Source organism: Eschrichtius robustus, chromosome 16 (assembly GCF_028021215.1).
Source record: "Eschrichtius robustus isolate mEscRob2 chromosome 16, mEscRob2.pri, whole genome shotgun sequence".
NCBI classification, from domain to species: domain Eukaryota; kingdom Metazoa; phylum Chordata; class Mammalia; order Artiodactyla; family Eschrichtiidae; genus Eschrichtius; species Eschrichtius robustus.
In genome coordinates, this window is record NC_090839.1 from 3,694,702 (window position 1) to 3,716,486 (window position 21,785).

The 21,785-nt window shown below is 42.0% G+C and overlaps 1 protein-coding gene across 1 annotated transcript in view; it reads right to left on the reverse strand.

Annotated features, from left to right (window-relative positions):
* Positions 1-11,622: 11,622 nt before the first annotated feature.
* Positions 11,623-21,785, reverse strand: part of PHACTR3 (phosphatase and actin regulator 3) — a 200,905-nt gene continuing 190,742 nt past the window's right edge. The window contains exons 9-13 of the mRNA XM_068523776.1: positions 21,332-21,387; positions 17,195-17,256; positions 15,971-16,111; positions 14,088-14,164; positions 11,623-12,035 (exon numbers count right to left, since the gene is read on the reverse strand). Of these exons, the coding sequence (XP_068379877.1) occupies positions 12,020-12,035; positions 14,088-14,164; positions 15,971-16,111; positions 17,195-17,256; positions 21,332-21,387 (352 nt within the window). The 3' untranslated portion in view covers positions 11,623-12,019. The remainder of the gene's footprint in view (positions 12,036-14,087; positions 14,165-15,970; positions 16,112-17,194; positions 17,257-21,331; positions 21,388-21,785) is intronic.

A 21,785-nucleotide genomic window follows, 5' to 3' on the forward strand; every position in this document is an offset into this window, starting at 1 on the left:
TCACTGTAATAATATTTTGCTAGATTAATGTATAAAAATGAATACACATTTATTTGCTTTAATTGTATAATAAAGTTGAAATAAATGCTGTCACTGGGATTTTATACAATTATTTTACTTTATAAATCGTTTTCCTGTTTTATGAACATTGGGTCAAGCAAAATATCCTCCAATCAGTCAGACATCTGAAGTATAACACCACGCAGCCTCACTCACTGTCGCACTTACCTGCTTCATGGTAGCAGAGTATTTGGATATTACTGGTATTTAAATACAGTGGTAAAGGCTTCTTAGTCTAGATAAGCAAAGGAAAACCCTTCACATCTTAGCTTTATCCCATTGCTAGCATCATCTAAGATTTACTGATTGATTGATATAGGGTAGCAGGGATTCTATGTCAAGAAAGTGACAGGTCTGCTGTAATATTAACTACTACTCAGGAGTTGAAACTCCGTGTTGCCCTGTGAGACTTCTTTAGAATCAGTCCCATCGTGACACACATCCTTGTTTGCCTCATCCTTGGCCAGACTTCCAAGGCTCCTAAATAATACATTATTATACTAATTCCCATACTGTGCTGTATGTGTAATCCAACCCAGGTTCCTCCTTCCTCCCAGCTCTTTAAACCGTTCTGCTCTGACCTTGTCATGACCATAGTCGTGCCCTGTATCTCAACTTCAAACGTCATCACCCCAGCCTGCTTTCTAGAGTAGAGTAGTCCCAGGCTGTTTACTCCACCACTCTTTTGCTATGCCTGTTTGTTAGTTACCCTTCTTGTCCTTCCTTCTTTCCTTACCGATTCTAGAGTCCTTAGTCCAAAATAATCGTCTCTTGCCCTCTCGCCTCTCCTCAACTTTATCCACTAGTTCATACCCCTCATTCCACAACCTGAACATCACTTGAGAAGTATAATCAAGGTTTAAATTTATGACTACATATTTCAAGTGGCTACACAGCATTGCTCAGTAATCCTTATTCTGCCCTGTTCAACTGCCTTCACCGCATTTCCAGAGTATTAACTGTATATCAGTACCTCTTTCCTTAATTCTTTACCTTTTAGGGGATGGCCTTACCTCATACTTTCCTCATCTCTTCTCCCTAAAATCTAACATGTTACCTGCATCAGTACTGGCATTCCTGATTTCTCACGTGTTCCAGCGGCAGAACAGCCTCGTTATCTCAGGACAGTCTCATCCCCCTGCTAGTGCTCTGAAGCCTGCTGTCTGACTTCTCTCTACTCACGTGTATGGCCCACACTTATTTTTATTTTTATTTTATTTTTAAAAAGGACTTTGACAACAAGTTCCTCTTAACTGCTGCCCTCCCTATGTAATTCTCTACTCACCCTTACACAGAACGTATCAAAAGAATTTTCGCGAGTTACTATCTCAACTTAACACACTTCTTATTTGCCCCTTACCTACCTCCCCCCTCAGTCCAGCTTCTGTCCCTACAATTTCACTGAGACAGCTTTTATCAAAATCACCAGTTATTTTACCAAATCTTGTCTGTGTACTTCTCACGCAGCTTCTCAGTGCCATTCCACAGTTAAAACCCCCTTGGCTGGCACATATTTTCCACTCTTTCTTGGCTCATTCCTGGCTTCCCTGTTACCTCTTAATAGGGGGCTCATTCCTAATCTATCACTTCAATCTACACCTTTCTCCTTAGGTAATTTCATTTGTATTGATGACTTCCAAATGTAGAAACATGCTGACCTTTACTTTGGACATTAGAATGTCATATACACTGCTTTATTGATAGTTTTAATAAACATCTCAATTCTCCAAACAACTCGATTTGTCTCTCAGCAGCAGTCTCTCTCACCACCAGAGAAAAGAAAAAATAAACCTGTCCTTCCATCTCAGTAAATGTCACTTTTATCCACCCAACTATTCAAGCCAAAACCTAGAAGTAATTCCTGATTGCTCCGTTTCTTTTGGCCGGTTAATCGATCAACAAGTCCTGCAGATTGTACTGCCAAAATATGTTCTACATATATATACTTTGTCACTTCCACTGTCACTACCTTTGACAGTGTCAACATCATTTCTCACATAGACAATTTCAACAGCCTCCTAAATTGCTTTACAGCGTGCATACTTGCCTTTTTACAACCCGTTACGCACTTAGCAGCCAATATGTTCTTGCTAAATCATAAATCATACCATGCTTCTGACTCCGTATGTAAAACTCTCCAGTGAAAATACATTCTTAACCAATGGGTCAAAGAAGAAATCACAAAGGAAATTAGAAAATACTTGGGGACAAATGAAAATGCAACATACCCAAAGCAGTGCTCAGAGAAATTTATAGCTGTACATTTATATACATTAAAAATGAAGATCTCAAATCAATAACCTAACTTTATAACTTTAAAGAACTAGAAAAAGAGCAAACTACACCCGAAGCTGTCAGAAGGAAGGAAATAATAGATATTAGAGATTTTTTTTAAAAGAACAGAGAACAAAATAAAACCAAAAGTTGATTCTTTGAAAGTCCTTCATTAAGTCTTAGTGATGCAAACACAGACAGCTGAGTGGGTCTTTTATCTCCTGCCAGGACCCTGACTGACACCCCAGATGACACAGAGCCTGCCTGCCCTGCCCACTTTTCTCTCCTCACAGCCTCCTTAGGGAGACTGAGCTATTATGTCCATCCCACACATCATGAGTCTTCCTTTGCCAGGCTCAGGCCCCCTCCTCCCTCCCAGAACCATCTTTGCCGGTCTTACGGCTAATAAAGACCTGGGTTTTACCTGCTCCTCTCCTCCCTCTGCCCTCGCTCCAAGAGATGAGACAGATCACTTCTCAGTCAGCAAGTAGGCGACAACCCGTGGGCACACACATGGTGGGAGGCACAGGCATGGCTCCGAGCTGGCTGCCTTCCCTTCACTCACCCCCAGGGCTCCAACCAGGAGTCCTGTCTGGAAGCTGGAACTGGCCAAGGGCCACTTGAGTGGGACAGGGAGAATTAAAGGAAGGCCTGGGGTGAGGAGAGGGAGGCACTTGCTCTAGGACTAGGTCCTCTCTAGACCTTTGCCGTCTTCCCGCACCATCACCTCCCTTTGGCTGAACAGCCCTGAACCATGGGGTCAATATTGTCTGCAGCCCAAGGCCAAGTTTGCACAAAACCCATGTGGTCCTTTGGGAAACGTGATGTCAGTGTTCGCTCAGCGTATAACCCCCTCCTATCTAGGTCTGAGGTCCTTGGAAATGGAACCCTAAAAGGAGAAAATCTGAAAGACACCTCCTGGGGTACTGCAAATCTGAGCCATGGGGCTTCATAAGCAAACTCATGGAAGTTATCCCAACTTTGACTTGAGGAAGTCATCTAAGCAGAGAATCTAAGGAAGTCTTCTGGTGGCTCTGCCTCCCCCTTCCACCACTGTCTCCCACCCCCAATCCACCCCTCCCCCAGATCTAACCTACCTCCCTCCCTCTCTCCAACTATAGCTTCAGTCCCCAGGGCCAAGACTAAGGTGAGGAGAACTGAGGCACTTGCCTTGGGGGCAGAATTTTAAGGGGATGCCAAAAAAATTCACCAGTCAAGATAAATAATACCTTAATGCAATATTTTAAAAAATCAAAATCAATGCAAAAAAATCCAAGATGAACAAAATAGCAAATTTTAAAATAAACTAAATTTAGAAGGGGGAAAAAAAAAGTTGATTCTTTGAAAAGACCAAGAAAATTGATAAACCATTAGTTAGATTGCCTAAGGGCAACAGAAGACTAAACTTTCTAAAATCAGAAATGAAAATTGGGAATATTACTACGGACCTTACAAAAACAGGATTACAAGAGAATTATGAACGACTGTATGCCAACAAATTAGACAGCTTGTATGAAATGGATGAATTCTTAGAAACACTAACTACCAAAACTGATTCAAGAAGAAACAGAAAATCTGAACAGACTTACAACAAGTAAAGAGATTTCATCAGTAATCAAAAACCTCCCAACAAAGAATTCTACCAAACATTTAAAGAAGAATTAATACCAGTCCTTCTCAAATGCTTCCAGAAAACAGAAGAGGGAACATTCCTAACTCATTCTATGAGGCCAGCGATACCTTGCTACCAAAGTCAGATAAAGATGTCACAAAAGAAAATTACAGACCAATATCCCTTATGAATATAAATGTAAAATCTTCAACAAAATACTAGCAAACTGAATCCAGCAGCATGTTAAAAGGAGTATATTTAATGAAGGAGTTGAAAGATCGAACACTGAAAACTACAAAACGTTGAAAGAAAGAAGACCTAAGTAAGTGGAAAAGACATCCCATGGTCATCCCATGGTCATCCCATCCGATTGCAAGACTTGACACTGTTAAATGGCAATACTCTCTGAAGCAGTCTACACATTTAATGCAATCCCTATCAAAATTCCAAGCCCTTTCTGCAGAAATGAAAAAGCCAATCCTAAAAACCACACAGAAATGGAAGGGACCCAACATAGCAAAACAATGTTGATAAAAGAATAATAAAGTTGGAGGACTCACAGTTCCCAATTTCATACTTACTACAAAGCTAAATTAAAACAATATGGTGGGCTTCCCTGGTGGCGCAGTGGTTGAGAATCTGCCTGCCAATGCAGGGGACACGGGTTCGAACCCTGGTCTGGGAAGATCCCACATGCCGCGGAGCAACTGGGCCCGTGAGCCACAACTACTGAGCCTGCGCGTCTGGAGCCTGTGCTCCACAACAAGAGAGGCCGCGATAGTGAGAGGCCCGCGCACCGCGATGAAGAGTGGCTCCCGCTTGCCACAACTAGAGAAAGCCCTCGCACAGAAACGAAGACCCAACACAGCCATAAATAAATAAATAAATAAATCTTTAAAAAAAAAAAAAACAAACAAACAATATGGTACCTACAGAAGGACAGACATAACAGAGCAATGAAATAGAATTAAGAGTCTAGCAATAAACCTATTCATCTATGGTCAGTTGAGTTTCATCAAGGGTGCCAAGACCATTTGGTGGAGAAATAATAGTCTCTTCAACCAATGGTTATGGGACAACTGGATAGCCACATGCCAAACAATAAAATTGGACTCCCTCACCTTATATCATATATAAAAATTAACGTTAAATGGATCAAAAACCTAAAAGTAAGAGCTAAAACTATAAAACCCTTAGGAAAAAAACATAGTAAATCTTCATGACCTTGGATTTGGCAATGGATTCTTAGATATGACACCAAAAACACCAGCAACAGAAAAAAAATGTAATTTGGACTTCATCAAAATATTTTTTTAAAAAAGGACTTTTGTGCATCAAAGAATACTTTCATAAAAGGAAAAAAGAACAACCTACAGAATGGGAGAAAATATTTGCAAATCATATATCTCATTAGGGTCTAGTATCCAAAATATACAAAAAATACAGCTCAACAACAAAATGACAATCTGATTAAAATATATGGGCAAAGGACTGTGGATAAACAGTTCTCCAGAGAAGACATACCAATGTCCAACAAACACATGAACATATACTGAGCATCATTAGTCATTAGGAAAATGGAAATCAAAACCATAATGAGATCCCAACTTTATACCCGCTAGGATGGTTAGAATCAAAAAACAGAAAGTAAGTGTTGGCAAGGATGTGCAGGAATTGGAACCCTTGTGCATTTCTGGGGGAATGCAGAATAATGCAGCCACTCGAAAACAATTTGGTGGTTCCTCAAAAAGTTAAGCAAGGGGGCTTCCCTGATGGTGCAGCGGTTAAGAATCCGCCTGCCAATTCAGGGGACACGGGTTCGATCCCTGGTCTGGGAAGATCCCAGATGCCATGGAGCAACTAAGCCCGTGCGCCACAACTACTGAGCCTGCGCTCTAGAGCCTGCGAGCTGCGACTACTGAGCCCAGACACCACAACTACTGAAGCCCGCGTGCCTAGAGCCCGTGCTCTGCAACAAGAGAAGCTATCGCAATGAGAAGCCCGCGTATCGCAACAAAGAGTAGCCCCTGCTCGCCGCAACTAGAGAAAGCCCGTGCACAGCAATGAAGAAGCCAATGCAGCCAAAAATAAAATAAATTAAATAAATCTTTTTAAAAAAAGAAAAATTGTACAATTAAAAAAAAAATTAGACAAGGAATTATCATATGACTCAGCAATTCCACTCTTACTTATATACCCAAAAGGATTGAAAACAGATATTTAACAAATACTTTTGTACAAGAATGTCCACAATAGCACTATTCACAATAGCTAAAAGGTGGAAACAGCCCAAATGGCCATCAAATAAACAAACATGTAGTATATCTATGCAATGGAATATTTTTCAGCCGTAAGAGGAAGGAAGTATTGATTAATGTTACAGTGTGAATGAATCTCAAAAGCATTAGGCTAAGTGAAAGAAAATAGACACAAAAGGTCACATATGATTCAATTTACATGTAATATCCAGGAATTATAAATCCATAGAATCAGAAAGCAGATTAGTGTTTGGTAAGGGGAGAACGAGAAGTAGCTACCTAAAGGGTATGGGGTCTTCTTCGGGTGTGATGAAAATGTTCTGGAACTAGACAGAAGTGGTGGCTGTATGACTTTGTGAATGTATTAAATGCCATTGAACTGTATTCTTTAACACTGTTAGTTTCATGTTATCTCCTTTTCACCTGAATTAAAAAACAACAACAAAGAACCTCTCCAGAGGTTTTCTGTGCCCGTAAAACCCAACCTTTATATCATGGCCTAAAATGCTGTACATGAGCTAGCCTCTGCCTCTTTCTTCACTCTTATTTCCTGCTCCTTTCTTCTTGTACAGTATACTTCAAAAATTCTGTGGGGACAGGAAGCTTGTCTGCCTTGTTCATCACTATTTCCAGAACCTAAAAAGAGTGCCTGGAAAAGTAGTCTTGCACAGTGTGAATAAGTGAGTGAACAGATGTAGTGTTTCTAGGGAGGAATTTGCTAAGTACAGAGAGGGCCAATGTGCCTCCTAAGACTCTTCAGATCCTCAAATCCCGTATAATGTTGGTATTTCTATTAAAATTGATAATGTATTAGTCAACCAGCCATATGAGCATCTATTATGTGACATGTACTGTGCTCAGCTCTATATACAGAGGTAAGAAATGAACCCTCTCCTTGTACTTAAAAATGGTATCTATGTGTTTTTAAAGCAGTCATGTAGAATCATATGGATTTCTATTTTATTGCCACCTTTGAAGAATTGTGTAGGCAAATCAGAGGTACACAGGCTGCATTACCAAAGAAGATGTCATATTTGTAATGGTTAGTCTCTGTTTTTTAAAAACATATTAGGTCAAAAGAGCCAATGGAAATATTCTAAAACAACATCTAGAGGGAAATAACTCAATATTTTTTTCAGGAATACAAATGTGTTGAATGAGATCTATATGTTGTACTATCTTGAACTGTAGATAATATAATTTTGGTTTATGCTGTGATAGCAATAATTTTAAATAAACGGAAGTTGGAGCAGTGTTTCATTGTCACACTAATGAGACATTCGCCTTTAATATCAATAGGGCCTTTGTTATTTTTACCTAACTTGATGTGCATTCTATGCATGTCAAATAACTACTGTCAGTGTGACCTTATGAGTTTGAAATTTGTAACAGATTTGACATTAAAATTTCAAGCTTATTTAGAAACAAAATTAACTGTTCTGTGTAATTCAACATTTTCTATTATATATTTACTTAAACTTCAAAAAAAGTTTTTAGAGCAGGAGTAGGCAAACTTTTTTAAAGGGCTATACAGTAAATGTTTTAGGACAAAAAGGTAAATTTGAGGATATCATGTAGGTACTTGTTTAAACATGTCAAATGTAACCATTCAAAAATGTAACAATTCTTAGCTTGCAGACCATTAAAAAAAAAAAAAAAAAAAAAAGGCAGATTTGGTCTGTGGGCTGTAGTCTGCAAGACCCCTAGTTTAGAAGAAACATTTTGAAGATCAGATCTCTCTGTTCTTTACTACAAAATTTATTCCTCAATTTATCTTACTATAGTGATTTAAATCAATTTTGCATTAGTAGATGTTAATGATTATGTCAATTAACTAATATAGCTAACATTTCTTGATCTTCCTATTTCAAACATACTAAAAAATAAATAAGCATTGTTGCTAATGACTTATACGTCTTACCTGGATCACAATTTAACACGATGTTGGTGCAGGTTTACGACACTTCAATTAAATGGAGCTGTACAACGGTAACTGTTCCAGAAGAACACATGGGAAAGGTCACGGGAGAGAGAAGAAATTTTGCAGCATTAGTATAGCCAGGCAGAAACTTAAATACTAAACTCTACAGACATCACTACAGAGACTTAAACGCCACCCAATCCTGATACCATAGATGCCCAGCAGATCCTTGAGTGGGCAGTAGACTGTGGTTTTTGTCTAGCATTTAATTCCTCCTTAAACTGGCAGTCTAGGGTGACGAATTCTGCTGTCTCTGACCTCAGGGCCTAGGGTGAAGCTCTCCAAGTTGCTAGAGATATTTCTTCAGCCATTCCATCAGCACCACCTAATAACAGTTAACTCAGTCACAGTTATCATACGTGAGTTCATACTTATGTCTAGGTTCATTAACATACTGAATTAAAATGTAAGCATGGAAGAATCATAAGTGCTATGAATAAACACCTAAAATAGAAGTCTGAGCAATGTAAAAAATTGGAGCAAACTGTTAGGTCCTTCCTGACAGGAAGGACCTGAAGTCAGTCTGACTTTCAGTATGTTCAGCTGTTTATGGGCATCTTCTGAGATGTTTCTTTCACGTGAAAAACTCTGAAAAAAAATTCTGGAAAAAAAAACCGGGTAAATGGGTATTGGAATAATGTGGGACTAGTAATTTTAACAGTATAATTAGAATTTTGCATTTCTGGACTTTGCTATTGAAGAACTGTGGATATGTAGCTAAAAACTGACTTTCAAACTTCCAACATACAATAGAATAAATTTAGACTTGTAATTACCATATATTTCCACAAGGTGGACCTCTTGATGTTAGGTGTTTTTTTTTAATCCATTTCAATTGTCCAAAAATTACATAATTTCAAAGCCCCTTTAAAATTTTTAAAATGTACTTTTTTTACAAAGTCATACAATGTACTGTTCTCCCTATCATATTGGCTTAAAACTTGATGCTTCGAAATGTGATTCAATTTCCTGTCACAAAATTACCTGTTACGTTTTTAAAGTCTTTTAAACTCCTTAAAAGCAATTTCTTTAATGACTTAATTTTGTTTACTTTAATAGTCAATCATTTTATTTTGTTAAAATAAAAATGATTTATAAAGTCAATACACAAAAACCTCATTAATGACTACTACTAATAGCAGTCATGAAGAATTCTTATAATTCAGATACTATATCTGATTGTTATTGAATAAGAAAGCAGAATTGTTTTTTTCTAAGTCTTCAGGCTCTTAAGAATATAAACCTTCTCTTCAAATTTATACAACATACGTAAATTCATATACATATGCATGTATATCACCAGTACCATGTGATTTATTAATTGCTTTTTAATTTTGTTCCTCCAACTAACTAGGATGAGAGAGATTTGAGATGCCATGTCATATACTTATTTAGTGCAGGATTCCATACACTTAGTAGGTGCAGAGTAAATACACGTACTTGATTCACAGTTTTAGGTTATCTCAACCTCTGTAATACCTGCTAAGAACATGAAATATGGAAATACAATTTAGGGAAATAGTTTATGATTAATAAAAATACAGTGATAGACGTTAGATACCATTGCAAATATTTTGATTACAATGAAAATGTCTTCTGGTTTTATGATATCTTAGAACTCTTGAGTCTGGACCAAACCAAAAAACCCTCCTTTGGATATCTTGTACTTTATCGTAAATTTTTAATTTTATTTATCTATTAGTTATGGATCTTTACTTGGGCAAAAAAACCTGAACATGTGTCCCATCTATCAGACTATCTCTAACTATAGCTGCAGTTTAGTTACTTTCTAAGCACGGATCCTTTTTGCTTTGGGGGCCAGAATGATTTCTAGAATAAGGGAAACTTTTTTCTTTCTTTGCTTCACAGTAAGCAGTTATATGGATATTTCTACGTGATGGAGATTGAAATCTTATTTTTACACAGTTTGGCTCCAATTAATATTTTAAATTGAATAAAATATAAAATAGGGAGCTAATAGGTACTTAAAATAGAAAATAAGTATTTTGGGGGTTGACTGGCCACAAGTAACAGCTTATGCATAAAAGAGTACACACATATATATATTAAATATACAATATATACACATACACATAAATGCTTATAAAATTAAGGGATTGGCTTCTAGTTAGAAAGGATTTAGATATCATTTCATAGACACAGAAATTGAGGCTCAGAGAAGTCAAGCGATTCACAGAAGGTTACACAGCAAGTAAGAGGTAGAGCTGGAATTTTTCTACCATACAGTGATCTCTTATAAAAGACCCCAATTCCACAAACTAACAGTATGTTTGCTAGCATCTAGGATTGATCACAAGTCCCTTAGGACAAAGTGCTACCACAAGGGTTGAGCAGTTTCCATGGGCGCCTGACCTACTGCAGCCTTAAAGCAGCAGAACAGGAAAAGTCGAGGAGAGCAATGAGGTAGCTTGTGCGGTGAGAAGTCACAGGCGAGGTTCGGCAGCTCCAGGGCTACCTGGCAACCACACCCTCGGTGGACAGAACGTGCCGGGCACTGTGCTGGCACGTCAGCCACTTTCCCTCCTTTATCTCATTTAGAGATTACAGTAGTGTTGTGTGAGAGAGAGAGAAAGAGAGAGAGTCTGGGGTGGGGTGGGGCGGGGAGGGGAGGGGGTGGGAGAGCTTCCTGCAGAGGAAATAAATACCTTGCTGAATGGCACAGAGCTGGGATTTGGGCACAGGATCAGCAAGATCCCAAAGCCCTTATTCAAGCACTGTGTTCCCTGCCTCGATTGACCAGGAGGGAGGGCTCATTTTCACGAGGATGCTTACTTGAAAGCCAAGTAAAAATGTATTTCAGGGAACATTCATTTTTATTTAACTTACTTTTTGTGCCAAGATTACCTTTCACATTTGTGCCAGGGTAAGTTTCCTCTTTATGATCTCCACTCCATCTAAACCTTTGTCTCTTACAACAGAGTTTTTAATAATGTTTGCAAATATGAAATTAAAAATACTCTTAAAGAGGGCATAATTTTCCTTTTGGTAGAATTTTTCAACAAGTTATTACTTATCTCTAGGTTCATTACTGAATGATACATAAACTTAAATTAACTTGAAAAGGATAATTTGATTTTCTAAGGCACAAACCACGTATACTAACAGAATTTACAAAACAAAACACATGAAAAGTTTGAATTCTCCTTTATGTGTTTGGCTTCTGATGGCTCAAAAGTAATAAAATTGGACTCGTTTCACAGCCTGTTCTAAAAAATCTCTCACCCCAACCCCAAGAAACTGTAACACCCAGGTTAATTTCCTGCAATGAGTAGTCATTTAATTAAAGAACAAAATTAACAGGAATCAAAATGTTGCAGCTGCATTTTTTGTTAGACATTATATAAAAAAAGAATAATACAGTAAGTCATTTTGTATAACACGAACTTAAAGAGTTCTCAAATTAATTGTGATCAGAATAAAAACGTCTTTTCCACACGGTACTGAAGACACTGCGTACACGTCCCTCGGTCGGAGCCTCGGCGCGGTGACCCTGCACACGCACGTGGCCGTCCCTGGTCACACCGCAGAACTGCAAAACAAGGCGGGAAGGCAAACAACAGTTTTCTTCTGGTCGAGTTACTTGGGGTCTTTACTGACCCCAGCAGTTCACACTCCTCAGACACCAGAGAGTGAAGAGTGTCCTCTGCTGGTCCTCTTACAGGTGAGTGTGGCCAAGATTTCACCTGTGTGTGTGGTCCTGCTCCTCGCACAAACACAGCAGGGGGTCGTGAGCTGAACTTCAGGAAAGTTCCCTGATGAATGTTCAGTGTTGGTATCAAAAAATTAAACACAATTCTTCTCAGAAGAAAATCTCTATGGCCTGTGGAATCTAGAAATTACAAAAAGACAAATAACTTAAGGTTACACATTTCTAAGTTCAAATAACTTAAGGTTACACATTTCTAAGTTAAAATTGCCAAAACCTTCCACAAATAATTCCGTTGCTATAAAAGCTTTGCACAGGTCCAACGGGTAAAACATGAGGATGGACCTGCCTGGATTAAAGTAGTGTAGAGCCGCAGACAGCGCCCACCGCTCGGGCCCCAGCCATAACCCAAGAGGAATCAGATGCTGAATTCTTAAAGCCTACCTAAAACTTAGTTTGAAAAATGCTGGGTAAGCCCTTGAAGTACACAGAAAGAGCAGAGCTTTGCTAAATCAGTAGAAGTAATGAATTGATTAATACAACAAATTATTGGATATTATAGTAGTAGAGTTATAGTTTTGTTCTTGTAGAGTTGATAATGTGTTTGTGGCAATGTTTAACGCACTTAAGAAAATCTCATGTGACTAAAAATATTGTTCTCACTTTTAAAAGTTGACATTAAATTCTAAAATGTGGTGGTATAAAAATCATATTTCAGGGACTTCCCTAGCGGTCCAGTGGTTAAGACTCCACGCTTCCCATGCAGGGGTTACGGGTTCGATCCCAGGTCAGGGAACTAAGATCCCACATGCAGCACAGTGCCGCCCATAAAAAAAAAAAAATAAATAAATAAATCGTATTTCCTGTTGTCTAAGTTTTGGGCTCACTCTTAAAATTCTGTCCTGTAAGAAAGCTATCAAGGACTTATGAGAAAAAAAAACATATCTTTAGTAAACATCTCTTTTAATAATGTATAATGAGAAACTGTATTAAATATTTTGAAATTACCATACACAGAATATGTAGTAATTTTATCTTTTTTTCTTTAACACAGAATTGAACGTTAAAAATAACTCCGAACGTTTTACGGAGAATGTTTATTTCCTAAACATTTTTTAGTGTTTTGAACACTCAAAAGTAAGGTGATTTATTCCTGCCCAAAAGTATGCCAGTCATGGGGGGGAAACAAACATTTTTAAACAAACTATTTACTTGCTTCATTTTTTTCCTGCTCTTCCAACCTCCTTTTCCTCCCTTGATATATACAAAGTAAAACTATCGCGTAGGAGGGAATTCTGTGTGCCTGGTTTCTCTTCTGCAGCCACAGTGGCTCAGAGAGTAATCTTTTAAATAACAGTTGCAGTGGCCACTTTGGGAGGAACAGAAAAGGAAAGGAATCCATTGTTTTAGTTTAAGGCAGTATCTCCATTCAGGATTTCCTTTCTCTTTGTATTTGGGGCCTGAGCATCTCCAGACCAAGGGAGAAATGACAAAGCAGCTGGCGCAGTTGAAGGCTCGTGGCATCACAGGCAGCCTCTTTCGGATTAAAGGTATGTGAGAACTTCATCATGACTTGTCACGGCCACGGACAAGAAGGGGAAACGCTGGAAGGACATGCAGCCAACGAGCACGTCGGCATCAGCAAGACACCCTGTGCCACTTTTGTTTATGGTCACGTGGACAGAGAGTATATTCCCCTTGTGTGAAAAGTCCTGATTATGGAAGAATCGGTCAATATATCCCCACTGGAATATAAGCTCCATGAAGACGGGACCCTCCTTTACCTTATTTATAGTTGCATTCTCAGCACCAAGAATGGCACATAGTGATACTCAAGTATGTGCTGAGGAAACAAATACATAAATATTTGTATAAAGAAATCAGGGAGTTCTATAAACTAGGGAGTTCTGAATATTAGAGAAGGGGAATTAAACATATAGGCAAAGTACATTCAGTGCTTTGAGACTAATTTCCTTAAATATACATTAACTACTTAAATAAAACAACGACCTGTGTAATACTGTTCTCCTGCATACCACCTTTCACCAAGCCCTGTAAGAAACCACGGGAGCGAACAGCACTTTCAACTGAGTTGCATTCTGTCTGTTCAAGACAGTTCTCTGCAGAAATACTGAATTTTTTTACCTGAACACACAGTGCTTTCTGACATTATTTTCTTTTTAAATAAATACCATGTTATAAGTATCATGAAATTCATACAAACAGAAATCTGACCTTGTCAGATGCTTGCTTGATGCATGTACCTCCATTTCATTACTTTTGTATTCATTCAGTTCTTTACGAATTGCTGCCTGGAATTTAAAAACTGCACGTTATTTTTCAGGACATTAAAAAGTTAACATAGGAAATTAGTATCATGGTTATGGATTGACAGCCATTCCTAATACTTGCTGGCTTTTGTTATTTTGTGATAGATTAAAAAAACCTTTTGTTCAGCATTTAGACTTTTACATACTCATTTTTATAGTCCTACCAAGCTAGTGCATAGCTGGTATTCTGGAAGTGTTTAGTGAATTTATTTGCTGTGCTGGAGTAGGAAGATATCACCCCTCCCCGCCATCCCACCCCACCACGGTACATAATAGATGGATCAAGCACACGCTTAGGGCACTTATAAAGTAGGAACATCGAAATAATGAGTGAAGTTCAGCTTTTGGTGAACTTACTTGGAATTCAGCAATTAGATAATCTAGAAACAAGTTACTCTAACTTCAGAATACATTTTTGTTTTGTGTCATTTGAGAAATAACCTTGCCGTTACATGTGGGTGAGATGTGCATCTCAGTCTTTTCAGGGCCTCTCATCTGGCCCTCCTCCAGCTTCCCAACACCCACTTTCATTGTGTGCTTCTCTCAGATAAACCCTCCAGGACCAGGGCAGACAAAAACATCAGACACAGCCTCCGGGGCAAGGAAAGGCTTTGCGTCAAGTATGTAGGGACGTACTACTCCCAGCTCTGCTGCCAGAGATGCCTGAATCCTCCCTTCACGGCTGGGCTCCTCTGAGCACATCCACCACGGGTAACCGAGAGGGTCAGTCCAACTACAGCCTGTCTGCATTCCTCCAAGTGGATGCAATGCTCACGTGCATTCATTTAGAACCTGACGGACTCACACTCAGCATATGAAGAACGAGGAACAATTAGCAAAGCCAGCAAACTCACTGGCTGAATGTATCATGTTCCTCTTCCGAAAGGCTTTAAGAGTTCTGAAAATCACTAGAGGCGGGAAGGGAGGAGAGACTGTGTAGACAGACGCTCCTGGGTTTAAGTTCTGCCAGTCGATAGCACCTGACCCCAGACAAGCCTTACCTGTCCCAGCCTCTCCTGGTCACCTGTTCAATGGCACCTCTACGGGGATAATTACAACACCTCTCTCTTAGGGATCTTTTGGAGGATTAAATGAAATAATACCTGGCAGGCTGGGCTCAGTACAGGGCAGCGTGAGGGCTCGGTGGGTGTTAATTCCCTCTGCTTCACCCCTTAGCCTCTGCCCCACCGCCTCCTTGCTCTCCCCGCCTCTCTGACCAGGAGGTCCCCAGAGACACCTCAAACCGGACCGGCCCAGGACAGAGCCCAGAGCTGCCTCCCTCTACACCGGGGAGGGTCTCCTGAGGGCCTCTCGCCTCTCCTCCCTTCCTCGTCCCCACTGCGGCTCGCTGGGTTTCAAACTATGCCATCCAGCTCTTTTTTGCCAGCCCTGCCCATTCTGACTTGTGCCCCAGATCAGAGCTTATCAACTTCACATTCTTGACACCTGGGGCTGGATCAGTCTCTGTGCGGGCTGTCCTGCGCACTTCCGGGTGGTGAGCCGCGTCCCCGGGCTCCACTCAACAGACGCCAGTAGCACCGCCCCACTGGGGACCACCAACAATGTCCCCAGACATGGCCAAATGTCCCTAAGGGCAAAACCATCCCCTGGTTGAAAACAAGACCCTAAATCTGGGTTGTCTTTGTGAAAGCAACATCTGGTCAAGCTCAGCCTTAACTGCAACAGCTGATGGCGCCCACTGTCTGAGAATAAACTCCCTGGCATGACATGGTTTGCCCTCCTTACATACACGCACCCCCCACCAGCGCAGACAGGTCTGTTCTGTACCTTATCTGCTGCCGACAGTCTTGTCCAGGGTTTGTCTGCCCGTCTGTCATAGTCCTGTGCTTTCGCCACCTCCACATAGTCACTGAACCGTATCAGAATTTTTCTGTCTCTCAGTTCATCAACCGTGGGTCTCTGATTAAGCTAAAATAAAAGATAACCATAGTTAGGTCTCATCATGCCAAACTAGCTTTCCTAAAGTACTCTGAACAAACAGTACCCTTCTACAAATAAATATAAAAGTCCGAAATTGTGAAATAGAACCCTAATGCAAAAAAAATCTCTCATGGGAAGGGCTTAAATTATACACTCTTAAATTACAGCCACCTCCCCTTAACATATCTCATCAGGAACACTCACACCCCCAGGAGGCCAGCGGTGCCCTGTTCACAGCACAGCTCAAGGAAAGGCTGATGAATTAACTTAGGAGAAATTTCACAGCAGCAGCTGCTTCTTTTCAACTATCATTAGGCAGGACTTTACCAAAAAAGCTTCTGATAAAGTTGAAATGCTAAATACTACTACTAGTGCTCATAACTCAAGTTCAGGAAGGATATTCTATTAACTTCAAGCAAGACAAGATTCCATTATTATTATTATTATTATTATTATTATTATTATTATTATTATTATAGAACACAGTAGAGAAAGGATAACACCAGATCACTTGAATTTAGAGATGCTCAGGGCTTTAAAAGGAGATCAAAGTTTATAGACTTGCTACCTATATTGGCCATAGTACGTTTTGACTTAACTATTTGAGTCCCAGATACAAACACTTGAGGATAATAAAGTTTTCTGCAATCAGGAGCTTCTAGACAAGTGCAAGGTAACCAAAGAGTCTGAAAGGTAACCGACACACTGATATCCAGGCACACTTTGCTTAAGCACTGTGTACAGAGCTCGAATAAATGAAGAGCATGCCCACTCAACGTCTGATTTCCTGGAAACAAATGGAAACGTCATCCGGGCTGCACGGCCACACCACGCTCTCTGGTGTTAGGTAAGGACATCGTCCACAGGCATGTCGGTCACACCGCGGGACGTGGCAAAAGGCACTGCTTTTCGAGCATCTGGTGAGTGAATTCACTGTTACCCCAGAAACCATCACTCATTACCACAGAGCGAGGCCCTGTACCACCCATCCCAGCTGCTACAGAAGCAGCTTTCCTCTAGCCCACCTTTCCCCCCTTAATATTCAGGACACAGGTGCTTAAGTGACAGTACCTTTCTTGTCAATCTCTGCTTGATTTCTCTTCTTTCCTCCTGCTCTGTCTGGTCATTCCTTTCTGTGAAAGATGGAAACAAAAAAAAAAAAGGAAAAGAAAAGAAAGAAGCAGGTTGAGACTTTCTTCTTTTTAGCAGGGAAGTGTCCTCAAGATCTGCACATTTCTGGAAGCTAAAGATGTAACACAAAGGACACCTGGCAGGTGACACTTTTCTCCACATCACAGTTTGTTTTTTCTCTGCTTTGCCAATTGCTGCTCAGGAGATTATGGTCTCACTGTCAACAGAAACACTTGTAGAAGGGAAGCTTTGCCGTCGTCACAGCCTGGTTCTCCTGGGCCCTTCTCTGTGTCAGAAATAACCGCACAGATTGACGCTGGGCATTTATTTGCGGGAGAAACAGAAAGAAGCTCTCTCTCCTAATCAAATATCATACCTCTCTCTGTGTATTTACATTTAGGAACATAGATGGCAAACAAAAATAGTTTTAGTAGGATAAGTTACATATATAACATATTCATACATATATATATATATGAATGATTGCATATTAATAGAACTGTCACTGCTTTTTTTTCCCCCTTTTCCATTTAATAGGTATACATACTTTCAGTCAACCAGCATAAGGTAAGGAACATTCTCTTCAGATTCTGGGCAGCATGTGCCTGCTTGGAATTCATATTTTCAGGATGTATTTCAAATCCAAACATATCCAGGAACCCAGCTGACTCTCCACTGCAGAAGCAAGATGCATGACCTGCCGCTTAAAGGACCCTTAGTCTTTCACCAGAATTGGCTTTGCCTGCAGAGTGGGCCTATTAACATGCGAGCCGAGCTCACACCTACACTTGGGAGCTAAAAATGGAACAGAATGCTGAGATGTAGTGTAGAACGTACGCTCTGCCCTGGGATACCAGATAATGGATGTCCTATTTCTGGCTCTCTCTGTTGCTAAATAAAGCCTCAGATCCCTGGAGACGGCCCAGAATTCCTCTCCTAGGAAAGGGATCTCATCCGTCAGCTCTCCTAGAAACACCGCCAGGTCTGAGAAAGGGAAATCCTGCGACTTGCAGTTAACATAAGCTCATATTACCTGCCTTTATCTAAAACATTTCAAACATTTGTGCATTTTGGGGATTTGGTGTATGGGCGTTTAACATACTAGCCATTGTACTTTTCAGTAGTTTTCTTTAAAAAGGATTCATCTCGCATTTGGGTGTTTTAGAAAAGGAAACCAAACCCTGTCGTGTTTCCTGGTTCTTAATCTAAGTGAAAAACCGGAAGAAACCACAGTTATAAGCGCTAATCAGAAAGCTGATGATACAGTTAGAAAAAACTGTGAAAGTACCACATAGAAGGCCAACCATGAGGGATTTAAATGATGATATGAAACGAATTCTTCAGATTTCTTAAAAATAGGCCATGAAAAAATCCCAAGTACAGCCTCCAAGTGAAAACACTGAAGCAAGATCAGATCTTTCTGTTTTTTAACTCGTGAACAACAAATCAGCTTCATTACAAGTTCATATGAGCACAGCGGGGGCTTCGGAGAGCTGATCTTTGGGTGCCCAGCGGGGTCCCTCTCAGGACCAGGCGCTCGGTGGGGCACCAACTCCAAGACGTCCTTCCTCAGAGCCTAAGCCACAGATTCTCTGAGCTCCACTCAGCGATGGGTTTGTGGATCTCTTATTCTCAGACCCAGAAAGCCCGGTGCCTTATACAAAACAAGGGAGCCATGATCGGAGTTTCCATACCCAGATTTACTGGGAATAGTGCCGGTAGCTTGGACAGTCACACATGTGTCTTCTGTAAACAGTCAGAGATGCACCGCTGCTCTAAGGCGGTGGTTAGAGCGTGGACGATGAGCCAGGCCACCTGGGCGTGAACTTCAGCTCCATCCCTTTGCCAAGACTCAAGTTAAAAAGTCATAGTACCTCCTGGGGTCTAAGCTCCCTCGCTAGGGAAAGGGGGACAGCCGTGCGAACCTCACAGCTGTGTTGTAACAATTCAACGGGGGAACGTAAGCAAGCACTGCGTACAATGCCTAGCAGAGTGGGCCCAACGCGGAATGATCACTTTTAATATCATAGCATATACAGGAGGCACCGTGTCTTACGCTGTTGTATCCACAGATGCACAGGCCCAGTTCTGAGCGTTCCTCTGACACGATCGCAGTTAGTCATGAGCTCCCCGCTTGAAGGGGAGCAAATACAACATGATGATACTCTGCCCGTTGATTAGAAGCCAAAAATGCAGTAAGTGCGAGCCGGTGTCGAGGGCCGGCGAGGGTGATGTTCCAGGCTGGACCAGCTACAGTCGGTCAATTCTCACCTCCACGGAACCAGGCCAAACAGCCACCTCAAGCCAGCAGGGAAATTCTCAAGGACTGCTGCCCAGGGCATTCGAGAAGCTTCTGGCTAGGGATGGACCTGCCTGCTGGATGGCGAGGGAGGGACCACCAGGGCCACGGGGGTGAAGCCTGTTTTCCTACCCCTGTTGTGCCCTGAAGGTGAGCGCCGTCAGCTCCCGGGGTCCACCTGCCATCTCTGCTCACCAGGCACCAGCTGATATTCAGGCTTCCACGTCTACGTGCAGAGACTGACACAATTAGAAGCACTTGCCGGTGGGAGGGCCTGGCCGCCCGCAAGACCAGAGAGGAGGTCACCACTGATGGGAGAAACGGTTTCCGGGAGAAAAGCCTCCGCCCACTCTGGGCAACAGACCAGTCTGAGGACGGCACTGCCCGGGCCTTGAACTTGCCCCATTCAACTCTTGGATTACTACTTCAGGGGCACCTGTGACTTATGAGCTTTATAAGTAAGTGATTTAATTTTTAAAAATTCAAATATTTGGTAACAGAGAGCTTGACATTTCTAGCAGCCCACTTGATCAAGCATGTTATCAACGAAAAGCTTTTCTTGAAATCCTCAGAGGTGGCCTAGTTCACGTAATATAGTAGTTTCCGTATCTTAAGTTTAAAAAATAAAACACAGAATTCTTTTTGTTTGGCTGTGCCACGCGGCTTACAGGATCTTAGCTCCCCAACCAGGGATCGAACCCGAGCCCCCTGCAGTGGAAGCGCGGAGTCCTAACCACTGGACCGCCAGGGAAGTCCCTAAAACAAAGAATTCTTAATCTTAGGGTTTAAATATTTCCAACAGTCTATAAAGGAGGGAGTCTTCCAGGCAGTTAATAAAGGTGCTGAGGCAAAGAAAGGGGGAAGGAATCAGATAGGACGCGGCACCTGGACCAGAGTTTCTGCTGTCTACTTTGTGACAGAAGGTCAGCCTCGGGACCACCTTAACTTTGTAAAAAGACGTTCATGGAATGAAAAACCAAACTCAGAGAATGTCTGCAGAGTTCATCCGTAAAGAGGGGAGAAAATGAAAATATGTTAAAAATCCAGGCCCTTAGAAGATACTTTTTGTAGAAAATGTCTTGCAGACTAAAGTCTGTTGACCAGATACATAAGGAGTATCTGAGAAACACTTTTGAAAGGGTTTTACCACCCAAATCATCAATGGCTGTAATGAGATGGAACAGTGTTCGCTACATCGTGGCGGCTATCCCTGGACACCGGTGTGCAGCACGTGTTACAACCGCACACCTAACGGGGGAAACCCAAGGGGTGTGACGCCGGGAGGGAGAGTCCTGGAATCGCGGGGTTCTAAGCCACAGGCGACGTTTCCCAAGGCTTCTCCGTTCCTTTGAGCTGCTTTATGCCCCCAGCTGTAACCACCAAGGGGCGAGTCCTTCCCTGGTAGGATTTATACATTGTCCACACCTGCCTGTGATGTCCGTGGCCATCAGGAGCCCCAGGCCCAAACTGCCAGGGGCACCTGCTTGAGACCCAGCCTGCAAAAGGATATGGATTCGTTTCCCTTCCATCTGCAGGGCTGACCAATGAGATAACCCTGGAGTAGGGACATCTTTAACGGTGCTAGGAGAGCTTTTTTCCTTTTTAATTTTAAACAGGATGTGCCTGGGTGGTTCAACTTTCCCGGGGGGTTGCTTTCAGAGTCCCTCAGCAGCTCAGACCTAACGGGAACCCAGGAGGGCTCAGGCCGCAGAGCCGGGTTCCCGCAGCAGCCTCAGCACACGTGAGGGGGGGGCCTCAGGGCATCACCCGCTACTCACGTTTCAAGATGTTTCTTCTCTCCAGTTCTTCCACGGCGGGTCTTTGGCTCAGCCGTCTGCGGAAAAACACTAGAATTACATTTTGCACCATGGTGGCTGCCGGCGGATTGCACCCAGGGTCTGCGAGGGTCCCAGGCGGGTGGCGCACCCCCTGAAGATCGCCTCCCCAAAAGCGGGAGGAGGAGAGGGGGACCTTCTCCGGCGGCTGCCTCTTGCGGGCAAATCGAGTTAGACCCCCGCGCGGGAGGGAGGCGGTCCTCTGTCACCGGGCGGCTGGGGCAGTCCGCGCTCCCCCTCCGGACGGGCAGCTCTTCATGTCCAGATCTGCTGCCAGCCCGGCGGGCTGGACGGCTCCCCAGGCGGCGCGTCCGAGCTGCGCGGAGATCCACCTGGGAGATGGTCCCCTGCCCGCTGGCGGAGGGAGGGGCGGGCAGCCGCGTCTCCAGCTTCTGTG